This window comes from Heptranchias perlo, unplaced genomic scaffold, assembly GCF_035084215.1.
Source record: "Heptranchias perlo isolate sHepPer1 unplaced genomic scaffold, sHepPer1.hap1 HAP1_SCAFFOLD_392, whole genome shotgun sequence".
Taxonomy (NCBI): domain Eukaryota; kingdom Metazoa; phylum Chordata; class Chondrichthyes; order Hexanchiformes; family Hexanchidae; genus Heptranchias; species Heptranchias perlo.
In genome coordinates this window covers 131,953-145,000 of record NW_027139404.1, presented here as the reverse complement: position 1 = coordinate 145,000, position 13,048 = coordinate 131,953, and the positions used below count along the sequence as shown (strand labels likewise).

Sequence of the window (13,048 nt, the reverse complement as noted above, 5' to 3'; positions counted from 1 at the left end):
GTGATGTGTATTACTGCTCAGAAACAGGCCATTCGGCCCAACTGGTCTATGCTCCACACGAGCCTCCTCCCTCCCTACTTCATCTCACCCTATCACCATATCCTTCCATTCCTTTCTCCCTCATGTGTTTATCTAGCTTCCCCTCAACTACTCCTTGTGGTAGCGAGTTCCCCATTCTCACCACTCTCCGGGTGAAGAAGTTTCTCCTGAATTCCCGATTGGATTTATTGGTGACCGTCTTATATTTATGACCCCTAGTTCTGGTCTCCCCCACAAGTGGAAACAGCTTCTCTACGTCTACCCTATCAAACCCCTTCCATAATCTTAAAGACCTCAATCAGGCCACTTCTCAGCCTTCACTTTTCTAGAGAAAAGAGCCCCAGTCTGTTCAATCTTTCCTGATAGTTATAACCTCTCAATTCCGGTCTCATCCTTGGGAATCTTTTATTTGCTTTTCTTTCCAGTGACTCTATATCCTTTTTTGTAATACGGAGACCAGGACAGTGCACAATATTCCAAGTGTGGCTCGAAAATTAAGAAACCAGAATTTGGATGGGTCACAGGTGCAGAGATTGCAAATAACAAGCTGTACCGTTGAAACAAAGGAGCTGGCGCCTTTGGGTTTTGAGGAGAAGGTGAGGGAGCTAATTGTGTTCTCGATGGGAAAAATATAGTCCATTGCAAATTCGAGATTTCCCCAATCTGTGCCTTCCTGCCATCTAAATATTTGTCTAAACTTTCAAACAATACTGGTGAATCCTCCTGGTGTTGCTCGCATGAAGTCAGATGACACCCTGTTTCATAAGGACAGGCCCGTGATGGACAATGTATTATTCTGCTGCTAAGGCGGACCCCGTGGGCAAAAGGTTTGTCTCTTCAAGGCCTCCTGGTCTAATTAGCTGTGAATAAACTTCCGCTCGTCCAGAGCTCTGCTGCCCGTATCTATCCCGCACCAAAGTCCCTCTCAACCCTCGCCCCGCTCCCTGTACCCCAAAGCCTCCAATCTTAAAATTCTCATCCTTGTGTTTAAATCCCTTCATGGCCTCACCCCCCCTGGTTTTAATCGCTGAATACTAAGGAGAATAGTTTGTACACTGAGCCATGCTGTGTTATACTCAACCGTTGATATCTTTAGAAGAGCCAAGAGTTATTTGAACAGGATTAAGTCGAGTGATTAGAAAGCAAACCCAACTGGGTATCGCTGTACTCGCAAACAAATCTCAGGTGGACAATGTCCAAAATTGAACGCGGGAGAAACAGTCTGAACTTCTCCCAACTGGAATTCATGTTAGACGAGTACAGACTTTCCAGGACCGTTCTGAGGTGTTAACAGTTGGTGGTACTCTCACCTCTGAGTCAGATAGATCATTGGGTTCAAGTCCCCGCTCCGCAGACTCGAACGCAAAACCTAGGCCGATGAGTCACTGCAGTACTGAGGGAGTGCTGCGCTGTCGGAGGTGCCGTCTTTCCGATGAGACGTTAAACCCAAGGCCCCCGTCTGCCTATTCAGGTGGACGTAAATTATCCCACCCTGCTGATTAAGTCCTGCTGTAGGGGCTTGAACCCGTGGCCTTCTGAAGGCAAAGATTAAAGCCTGTGTGGGTTGCCCTGTTAAAAGCTACAACCTGCTTCAGCAAAGAACGGTCATACTAAGCGATGATTAATGTGAGCAGTTTGTCATAAATACCCGAAACGGAATCAGAAAGTTTCCAAGAGTGAATCACGTTATAGAAATCATAGCACAAGTTATAGCCTCCTCGTGACTGCACTGGAAATTTTATTTTTGTTTTGTAGAAAAAATACTCCATTTATTTATAGCATTGCCAAAAACCCCATCTCTAGAGCTGATAGTAGCTCTACAGCTTAACATAGAAACATAGAAAGTAGGAGCAAGAGTAGGCCATTCGGCCCTTCAGGCCTGCTCCACCATTCAAAATGATCATGGCTGATCGTCTAACTCAGTACCCTGTTCCCGCTTTTTCCCCGTATCCCTTGATCCCTTTAGCATTAAGAAATATATCTACCTGCTTCTTGAATACATCTAATGACTTGGCCTCCACTGCCTTCTGTGGTAGAGAATTCCACAGGTTCACCACCCTCTGAGTGAAGAAATTTCTCCTCATCTCGGTTCTAAATGGCATTCCCCGTATCCTGAGACTGTGACCCCTGGTTCTGGACTCCCCAGCCATCGGGAGCATCCTCCCTGCATCTAGTCTGTCGCGTCTAACGGGGCCTAAACAACAACAACTTGAATTTATATAGCGCCTTTAACGTCCCGAGGCTCTTCACAGGAGCGTAAATCAGACAAAATTTGACACCGAGTCACATAAGGAGATATTAGGACCAGGTGACCAAAAGCTTGGTCAAAGAGGTAGGTTTTAAGGAGCGTCTTAAAGGAGGAGAGAGAGGCGGAGAGGTTTAGGGAGGGAATTCCAGAGCTTAGGGCCCGAGGCGGCTGAGAGCACGGCCGCCAATGGTGGAGTGAAGGAAATCGGGTGCTGGACAAGAGGCCGGAGTTGGAGGAGCGCAGAGATCTCGGAGGGTTGCCAGGTTGGAGGAGGCTACAGAGAGAGACTTGAAGAGCTGGTCAAGCAATGAGGTGAGGCAAGCATGGGTTAACCTCGGCCTTATACCTGCCTTGCACCACACAAGGCCTAAGAGACTCAGTACTCAGGGTCGTGAACAGCGTTCGACACCGGGGGGGGGGTGGGGGGGCGGAATCTCTCACTCACTATCAAATAATATCACTACTGCAATTTAGGTGTGCGCCATGGCTCAGTTGGGAGCTCTCTCTCCTCAGAGTCAGAAGCTCATAGATTCTAGGTCCTTCAGCACAAAATCTAGGCGGACACTCCCAGTGCCAGTACTGAGGGGGAGCGCCGCGCTGTCGGGAGGCGCCGTCTTTCGGATGCGACGTTAAACCGAGGCCACCCCCCCGCCCGTCTGCCCTCTCAGGCGGACGTAAAAGATCCCGCGGCCGCCATTGCAAGAAGAGCAGAGGTGGGGGGGGGGGAGTTCTCCCCCCCGGTGTCCCGGGGCCCAATATTCGTCTCTCGACCAGCATCACTAAAAACACGACGGCCCGGTCGTTATCACGTTGCTGTTTGTGGGATCTTGCTGTGCGCAAATCGGCTGCCGTGTCTCCCAACAGTGACTGCACTTCAAAAGTGGCTGCAAAGCGCGTTGGGACGTCCTGAGGTCGTGAAAGGCGCTATATAAATGCAAGTTCCTTTCTTTCTGAGCACGAAACCGCCTTTTTTTGCGGCCAGCCTTACAAAACACATCCATCACCTGAAGGGGGGCAGTTCTCTTTCCAGATGGAGCTGCTGTCCCTCCGCCTTCCTCCACCTTCTTTGGCCAACACACACACGGAAGGGCAATGCTCCCGACACTCACGCCACTCGGAGAAAAAAAGAAAACGGTCCGTTACCATGGAGACGGAACGGGGCCTACCTGCTCGTGTGAGTCCAGCCAAAACCCAGAGAGCGGGAAGCAGCCCGTGAGTCTTCATTTGCCTGACAGCGAGAGGCTGAAAATCTTCGTTCTGACCTTGCAATGGGAGAATTTACTGCGTCCTCACTGCTCGGGGGGGAGGCGGGAGGCGGGGGGGGGGGGTGGGGGGGACTTCCCATTGCAGGATCAGTCAAATGCTTGCCTGCAGCTGCTTCCGCATTGTCTCTCAGCATCTTATGATGGTTTCCGTAGGGTCCTAACTCCCACCATCTCCTAATGCAGGCCTGGATTACTAGTCTAGTTATGTAACGACAACAACTTGCATCTATATAGCGCCTTTAACACGGTAAAACGTCCCGAGGCGCTTCACAGGAGCGACTGACAAACAAAATTTGACACCGAGCCACATAAGGAGATATTAGGTGATCAAGAGCACCAGTCCCGTCGATCTCCTCCCTGGCCCCCGATCTTCCCCCCCGGCCCCTCGATCTCCTCCCCGGCCCCTCGATCTCCTCCCCGGCCCCTCGATCTCCTCCTCGGCCCTCAATTTCCTCCCTGACCCCATGATCTTCTCCCCGGCCGCTCGATTTCCTCCCCAGTCCCTCGATCTCCTCCCCGGCCCCATGATCTTCTCTCCGGCCCCTCGATCTCCTCCCCGGCCCCCCGATCTCCTCCCCGGCCCCCCGATCTCCTCCCCGGCCCCCCCGATCTCCTCCCCGGCTCCCCAATTTCCTCCCCGGGCCCCCCAGTCTTCTCCCCGGCCCCCCAATTTCCTCCCCGGGCCCATATCTTCCCCCTGGCCCCCCCCCGATCTCCTCCCCACCCCCTCCAATGTCCTCTCTGGCCCATCTGATCTCCTCCTCGGCCGATGATCCCTCCCTCCCTCTGATCCCCGCTGCGGCCTGCTTCCGCAGGCCTCCCTGCCCCAGCACCCAGCCTGCCTGTCAATCAGCTCGAAGCCCAGAAGTAAAATTTACTGGCCTCGTGCCCTGCCAACTTACCTTCCGGGTTTCACACCCGAAAATTATCCCCCCACCCACCCACCCACCCACCCACCCACCCACCGCTCCCTTCCTGCCTCGAAGTCAAAATTCTGCCCAGGGAGTGGCCGAGGCCATTGGGAGATTTGAACGGGAGGTCAAGAATTTTAAAATTGGGGAGTTGTCGGACCGGGGGCCAATGTAAGTCAGCGAGCACCGCGGGGCGGCGGGAGGGGCGATGGGTGAACGGGACTTGGTCCGAGTTAGGATACGGGGCAGCAGAGTTTTGGATGAGCTGGAGGGTCGAAGGTTGGACAGGTAATTATTCCAGTTTCTCCCACTGCACGCTGGGGCCTGTAACCCGGAGGGCACTGGGGCAAATTGCAGCACCCCTGGCAACCATTCCGGCTGAGATCAGGCTGCCTCAGTAACAGACGAGGCATTGCGCGTGTGTAAGTGAGTCAATTGTAAACAATTTTACAACACCAAGTTATAGTCCAGCAATTTTATTTTAAATTCACAAGCTTTCGGAGGCTTCCTCCTTCCTCAGGTAAATGTTCCTGAGGAAGGAGGAAGCCTCCGAAAGCTTGTTTACAATTGTCAACCCCAGTCCATCACCGGCATCTCCACATCATAAGTGAGTCAAAGCACACCTTCCCACCGTGACACCCTCACAACCGTTAAACGAGCTCAAACTTCACCAGTATTTTACCAAAAAAAAAAACGCTTCAACTATTGCTTAGCAAAGGGTCAGCGATCTTTGTGGGCAGTGGGGGAACGGAGGAGATCTGGGTCTTTGACTCAACCACTTCAACACTGTGAAAGATTTTAAATAGAACTGAGGCCCTCTTTCTGAATCGGCGGTACTGAGAAATTCACACTGGGAAAGCCCTGCATTTCGATATCTGCTGTGTGCTGAGTGATTTATTTTACTGCTGTGGAGGGGGGGGGACGTGGAGAGTTAGAGGAAATCCCCTTGGGCTCATCAGCGTCCCTCGATTCGGATGGTGAAACAAAAAAAGCACCAGTTTGGTGGTGGTGGGGGGGTCTGGGGGGGTTCTCCCGCTCCTGATCGGTATCCAGTGACCCGCCCACGCACCAAGATGGAACTAGTGCTGGGGTGAGGACGGGATCGGGCTCATCCGCGATGCCCCACTCGGTCGAATAGCCGTTCCGCTCCACGTGTGCGGAATAGCCAGTTGGGACGAGGCACTGGAGGTGGGGGTGGGGGGGGGGGGGACGGGGACGTGGAGAGTTAGAGGAAATCCCCTTGGGCTCAGCGTCCCTCGATTAGGATGCTGAAACAAAAAAAGCACCAGTTTGGGAGGGGTTGGGGGGGGGTGGGGGGGGTTCTCTCGCTCCTGATCCAGTGACCCGCCCCACCCCACCCATCAAGATGGAACTAGTGTTGGGTTGAGGACGGGATCAGGCTCAGCCGCGATGCCCCACTCGGTCGAATAGCCGTTCCGCTCCACGTGTGCAGAATAGCCAGTTGGGACGAGGCACTGGGTTGGGGTGGGGGGGGGGGAATGGAAGGGACGTCTGTTGGAGGAGTGGGAGAGAAGGGAGGGAGGTAAATCGGTTCTGAGGGGGGGAGTGAGGAATAAAATATCGGCAAAGGGATAAGAGCGATGGGGCGCAATGGTACAAGTCTGGCATCGAGGCAGTTCAAACCCAGCTTTGTATCAGGAACCAGGGTAATTACCAGCTCTACAAGAGAAAGAGAGGCTTGCATTTATATAGCGCCTTTCACAACCTCAGGACGTCCCGAAGCGCTTTACAGCCAATGAAGTACTTTTGAAGTGTAGTCACTGTTGTTATGTAGGGAAACTCGGCAGCCAATTTGCGCACAGCGAGATCCCACAAACAGCAACGTGATAATGATCAGATCATCTGTTCTTAGTGATGTTGGTTGAGGGGTAAATATTGGCCCCAGGACACCGGGGGAGAGCTCAAAATAGTGGCCGTGGGATCTTTTACGTCCAGATTTATTTCCAGACGGCGAGGAGCGATATCTTATCAGTCATCTGGCGGCGAGCAGCTGTGTCAATTTTGCTCTGCTGAAAAGCACCTGATAATTGTGGATAGTCCCTAACTTTAGTTTTCTAATTCAGCAACTGTCTGGCTCCCCGAGGGGATGACTTAATTTGCCTGGAAGATTGCCAAATCCAACTCAACAGCAACTAGAATTAAAGGAGCAGTGACCTCCTGTGTGCGAAAAAAAATACTCATTGGCAAAGCAAGATATATGATTACCTACAACACAAACGGGGTCAAGATCTGGGATTACTGACTTACAGAAAAAAAACATTTCTCCCCCCCCCCCACAAGGCTTATTCCAGACGGTCCCTTTAAGAAACGAAGGCACAGAAATAGCTCAGCCCCCCTGCAGCGCTAAAAAGTCCCACATGCGTGGCCGAAACTGGCGGAGTCTCTTCCTCCTATTCGACCTGCCTTGGCGTCTCGTCTTTTTTTTCCCAGAATCTCTGCGACCTGCGGACAAAACGATTCGCTTCAGAAAGCTGCAACTCGCAGACTGGGAGCAGCCGGAGCTTTCGGGGACGGAGAGATTGTGCACGCAGACAGCTGCTTGCAGCTGTTACCTTGTACGTCAAAGTCTCAGTCCCGGGTAAGTGATTTTTGCCACAGACACAAAAAAAAAGTGTTTGTGCAAGACGCGATCAAGTTAAAGGGGACATGTAGTTCCTCCTCTCCAGCCTGGAAAGGATTTTTGCCGATTATTTTTCCTTGAAGGCCACGTCCCTTTAAGGGCGCATTCCAGGAAAGTTCAACGCCTTGGTGTTGCTAAAGCGTCTCCTTGGAAACAAGAGACTTTTGGCGATGATTGCCCTGGATGACAGCATTCATGTGTTTATGCAGGGGAACGATAAGTGGGGGCCTGGTGCTGTGCAATTGCAAGTCTGCCTTAAAAAAAAGAACCTGCATTTGTATAGCGCCTTTCACGGCCTCGGGACGTCCCGAAGTGCTTTACAGCTAACGAAGTGCTTTCTGAAGTGCAGTCACTGTTGTAATGTAGGAAACACGGCAGCCAATTTGCGCACAGCGAGATCCCACAAACAGCAATGAGATAATGACCAGATAATCTGTTTTTTTTTAAATTATATTAGTCTGTGCAACTAGTGCAGTTTAATGGGAAGTAGCAGCCAACAATTTCTGCTTTTGGCTTCAAAGCGAACTCTGTCTGGTCTCTGCCCAGAGGTTGGCATCACCTCCTCACTGACGAGGTCTTCACTTCTCCTCCTGCGGATCGAGTCCGCACACACACACACACACACACACACACACAAGGAGCCTTCAGTTGGCGCCAGCTTGTTGGCCTTCTCCTGACCAACGGTGACAGGTCCGCGGTATTGGCCGAAAGCAATAGTCTCGAGGTTTGTTTGCTTCAGTAAAATCGACGGCGGATCCAAGCAGAGATCAATTTTTTTTTATTGCAAACTACACCAGCAAATAATGACTAAATCGCAGCTGAAAGATTGGCAAATGACGTGACTGACCATCACTTTTTTGCGATTTCGCACCTCAGGCTTTGATTGCACGCACTGACACGTCACCTGCTTTGAACACGCGGGAATAGATCTCGACTTTGTCCGATAACGTAAAACGGGCGATCGCACCTCGGCAGGACCTTCGAAGTCAACGGATGTAAAACAGGCTGCCGACTCACTATCGTCTGTTTCACACCATCGCACAAAAATCAAAATCTAAACCCACCGTTCGAACGCGAGTCTTTCAAAATCTGGGAATGGTTGTGTTGGTGGATCGGGCTGTACCCAGTCACAATTCCGCTTAATTTCCTAGTTTCCTGCTCTGTGCAGCTAGATTAACCTCCTCGGCCATTACCCAACTGGTTAAAGTGGTTGATAAACCACTCGCCGGAGACAAACTGATCATCGTGCCAGTTTGGCTCAGTTGGTAGCACTCCTGCCTCTGGTTGTGGGTTCGAGTCCCACTTCCAAGACGTGAGCACATAGTCCAGGCTGACGCTCCCACTGCGGTACAGCGAAGAAATCACATCGTGAGTATCTCAATCGGCAAACCGGGAACATTCATTCATGCATTCAGTGATGTGGAGAGACTGGAGAAGCTGGGGTTGTTCTCCTTAGAGCAGAGAGGGTTAAGGGGAGATTTAATAGAGGTGTTCAAAATGAGGGGTTTTGATAGAGTCAATAAGGAGAAATTGTTTCCACTGGCAGGAGGGTCGGTAACCAGAGGACACAGATTTAAGATAATTGGCAAAAGAGCCAGAGGCGAGATGAGGGGAATTTATTTACACAGCGAGTTGTTATGATCTGGAATGCGCTGCCTGAAAGGGTGGTGGAAGCAGATTCAATAGTAACTTTCAAAAGGGAATTGGATGTAGTCTTGAAAAGGAAAAAACTTGCAGGGCTATGGGGAGCGGGACTAATTGGATAGCTCTTTCGAAGAGCCGGCACAGGCACGATGGGCTGAATGGCCTCCTTCTGTGCTGTAAGATTCTATGCTTCCCGGTAGCAAGGTGCTACGTCGGCAACAGAGCCTCGTAGTTTTGCGTGCAACGTTGGTAATCCAGCTTTCGAGGAGACTGATGCATTGGCGAGGGTTCAGAAACCAACATTACAAGGAGGAGTCCGGGGGCTGAGGTCCATTGAAAGGATCACCAAACCGGACTTACTTTCATTTGAGAATAGACTGAGAGGGGGCATGGTGCAGGGTTTCAACATGATGACGGCAACTTACATAGGAGCCAACTGTAACTTGGGCTGAGTGCAGAACAAGTGGACGCAACCAGGGCTTCCAGGTACACCAGTTAATGGTGTGTCAGTTAACCCCTTTGAAAAAGACTGAAAGTTAGAAGGACAAGTATAGATAAAAATGGTCAAATGTTGTGTGGAACATGTTGGTCCCGAGAACCACGAAGGTTACAGAGAATGTTCAGCTCAGAAACAGGCCATTCGGCCCAACAGGTCCATCCCGGTGTTTATGCTCTGCATGAGTCTCCTCCCTCACTACTCCATCTCACCCTATCAGCATATCCTTCTATTCCTTTCTGCCTCATGTGTTTATCCAGCGTCCCCTTAAATGCATCTACACTATTCGCCTCAACTACTCCTTGTGGGAGTGAGTTCCACATTCTCACCACTCTCTGGGTAAAGAAGTTTCTCCTGAATTCCCTATTGGATTTATTAGTGACTATCTTATATTTATGGCCCCCTAGTTCTGGTCTCCCCCTCAAGTGGAAACATCTTCTCTACGTCTACCCTATCGAACCCTTTCATAATCACCCCTCAGCCTTCTCATTTCTAGAGAAAAGAGCTCCAGCCTGCTCAGTCTTTCCTGATAGCTATAACTTCTCAGTTCTGGTATCATCCTTGTAACTCTTTTTTGTACCTTTTTTGTATCTTATGATACGGAGACCAGAACAGTGCACAATACTCCAAGTGTGGTCTAACCAAGGTTTTATACAAGTTTAACATAACTTCTCCGCTTTTCAATTCTATCCCTCTAGAAATGAACCCCAGTGCTTGGTTTGCCTTTTTTATGGCCTTATTAACCAGCGTCGCTACTCCTAGTGATTTGTTTATCTGTACCCCCAGATCCCTCTGCTCCCCTACCCTATTCAGACTCTTATTTTCCAAGGAGTATGTGGCCTCATTCTCCCTACCAAAATGTACCACCTCACAATTATCTATATTGAAACCAAAAAGTCGAGGAAGCAACTGACCCAGGATGTATGATGTAGGGTACAACGTTGGACAGATGTATTGGAGTCATGTCCATTTACCACTTGGGACAGGGAGACATTTTGCAGAACTTTCGCTCAGGAGCTGCAATGGGTTGGGAGTAGAGTCCATGATGGAGTGGATGGCATATGATCCGTTGAAGGAATTGCCTAGATGGGCTGAATGGCCGTCTCTCATTCTACACTTTCCTGGTTCATACAACTGATACATACCAGCTGCCCAAACGATTGGAAAATTAAGTTTGGCTTATCTTCTGCTTGCCAAGAAGAAATTCCATCAATTAACGGAGTTGCCCTGCCAAGTTTGAATCAGAGATTTTAAAAACAAAAGGAACTTTGGCCTGATGTGAGATCCGATCATAGAAAGCTTACGGCACGGGAGGAGGCCATTCGGCCCATCGTGTCCGCTCCTGCCGAAAATGAGCCACCCAGCCTAATCCCACTTTCCAGCACTGGGTCCGTAGCCCTGTAGGTCACGGCTCTTCAAGTGCACATCCAGGTACTTTTTAAATGAGTTGAGGGTTTCTGCCCCTACCACCCTTTCAGGCAGTGAGTTCCAGACCCCCACCACCCAAGGCTGAATAAAAAAAGTCTTCCATTCCCAGCTGGATAGTTTGATGTGAAGACGACCCTTGTGGCAAAATGTTCTGTTGCCTTCTGCCTCGCCGCTGTGCCTTCCCAATCCCCCCCCCCCGTAGTGGTAGATGGTACAGGCCCACCTCTTCAAAGCTTTGACTGGAAAAACCAGGCCAGGCCAGCAGCTAGGGCAATCCCACTGAATCGTAGGAGGGTGTCTACTGAGGGCAGCGCGCCCGTCAACCAGGAGCTCTCCGTCGGGTTGAGCGAGACGTCAGCGGGTGGTGGTGGTTCAGGCTGGAAGGTTTCATCCACGGGAATTTTTCCGAGCTCGAGCAATATCTGTAAACATGGAGACGTTATTGTCTTTGATTACTTGCTAGTTGTTCTAAGATTCACACGAGAATGTGCCAGATTCTGTCCCCAATCTGCGCCCGGTCAGCCGACTGCATCCAGGCAGCAATGGCGGACCGTACAATTGACCTCAGGACCTCTTGGCCCGTGGGGGCAGCGATCAGCCAGCGTTAACCACGCGATGCCCCGGCTGGAAAGTCGGGCAAAGACAGTATTGGGGCTCGCACAGCACTCCCTCGGTACTGCCCCAGAGTGCCAGCCCCAGATTACCTGCTCAAGACCTAGGTGGGGCTTGCCAGTGATAAACCATCTCAAACCCACCAGGGTTAGGGCAGTCACATCCCATCGATCCCCTCCCCCAAACCACGTGCGTCCTTAACTAAGAAGAGGTCCACTCACCTCTCGAGCCGCCCTCTCGCCCGACTGCACTGCCCCGTCCATGTAACCAATCCACTCATCGGCCAATTCCGTCCCCGCAAAATGGATCCTGCCAACAGGCTGGCGCAGGGCACTGGAGGCGGAGTGACAGAGCATCAGTCATCAGTGTGGGTCAGCTGGTGCCCAAAGGATCGGAGGTGTTCACTTAACCCGAGTGGGGTCCGCAATACCACAATACCACGCCTCGCAAGAGATCACACAATATCGCCCACATGTTCGAACAGAATTAAAAGCTAATCCTTAATCTTGGGGTGACAAACAGCAAAAAAGAACCTTGCATTTATCTAGGGCCTTTCACGACCTCAGGACGTCCCAAAGCGCTTTACAGCCAATGAAGTACTTTTTTGAAGTGTAGCCACTGTTGTAATGTAGGAAACGTGGCAGCCAATTTGCGCACAGCAAGATCCCAGAAACAGCAACGTGATAATGATCAGATAATCTGGTTTAGTGATGTTGGTAGAGGGATTAATGCGGACTTTGGACACCGGGGGAGAACTCCCCTGCTCTTCTTCGAAATATTGTCCGTGGGAATCCTCTACGTCCACCCGAGAGGGGCAGACGGGGGCCTCGGTTTGACGTCTCATCTGAAAGACGGCACCTCCGACAGCACAGCGCTCCCTCAGTACCGGCACTGAGAGAGTGTCGGCCTGGGATTATGTGCTCAAGTCTCTGGAGTGGGACTTGCAGTGAGGCAGCTCAGGGGCACGGTGCGTTGGGAGCCGGGGGGCGTCCCGTGTCTCGGACCGTATGGTTTCACGCCGGCGGTTAACCGCGTTCTTTACTTGGAAATTAACCGCAGGCTCGTTTGTCGATGTTTGCGGCAGAGGTTATTCCGCGGAGCGCGCATCTCATTTGCGCCGCTAGGGAGAGTCGCACAGCGAAGGGTGGGCCCGCCTCCCTCGAAAGCAAGGAGCGACATGAAATGCCAACAGACAATATCCTGATCGCATGACCGTTGTCTCGGGAACACCAGAGATTCTCACACAGGGCGTGAGAACTAATAAAGGTGGAAAACCTTCGGTGCTAATGAGTAGTCAATTATGATCTTAAGGATTTTTGCAAAGCAAACAGATAAGCTACATTGTCACATCTTCAATGCAGAAATTCTTTTTAAAAAACTCCCTACCTCTGCAACCTCCTCCAGCCCTACGAGATCACCACACTTCTCAAATTCTGCCCTCTTGCGCTTTGCCGATTTCCTTCGCTCCACCATTGGCGGCCAGGCCTTCAGCTGCCGAGGCCTTAAGCTCTGGAATTCCCTCCCTAAACCTCTCTCTCTCTCCTCCTTTAAGACGCTCCCTAAACCCGACCAACTTGACCAAAAAAGTAGCTTCTTTGAGCTTTTGGTCACCTGTCCCAATATGTTCTTATGTGGCTCGGTGTCAAATTTTGTTTGATAATCACTCCTGTGAAGCCCCTTGGGACGTTTTACTACGTTAAAGGTGCTATATAAATACAAGTTGTTGTTGTTGATTGCAGTCGCCCAACAAAACAAGGATTGATT

At 50.9% G+C, this 13,048-nt stretch overlaps 2 protein-coding genes across 2 annotated transcripts in view; both read right to left on the bottom strand.

Moving 5' to 3' along the window:
- LOC137312029 (CD276 antigen-like) overlaps positions 1–3,619 on the bottom strand; it is a 19,469-nt gene extending 15,850 nt beyond the window's left edge. The window contains exon 1 of the mRNA XM_067978819.1: positions 3,454–3,619. Coding sequence (XP_067834920.1) covers positions 3,454–3,511 — 58 coding nt within the window. The 5' untranslated portion in view covers positions 3,512–3,619. The remainder of the gene's footprint in view (positions 1–3,453) is intronic.
- A 4,247-nt stretch (positions 3,620–7,866) lies between these two features.
- The window catches only part of LOC137312032 (amine oxidase [flavin-containing] B-like), a 51,974-nt gene continuing 46,792 nt past the window's right edge, over positions 7,867–13,048 (bottom strand). The window contains exons 12-13 of the mRNA XM_067978823.1: positions 11,506–11,617; positions 7,867–11,094 (exon numbers count right to left, since the gene is read on the bottom strand). Of these exons, the coding sequence (XP_067834924.1) occupies positions 10,900–11,094; positions 11,506–11,617 (307 nt within the window). The 3' untranslated portion in view covers positions 7,867–10,899. The remainder of the gene's footprint in view (positions 11,095–11,505; positions 11,618–13,048) is intronic.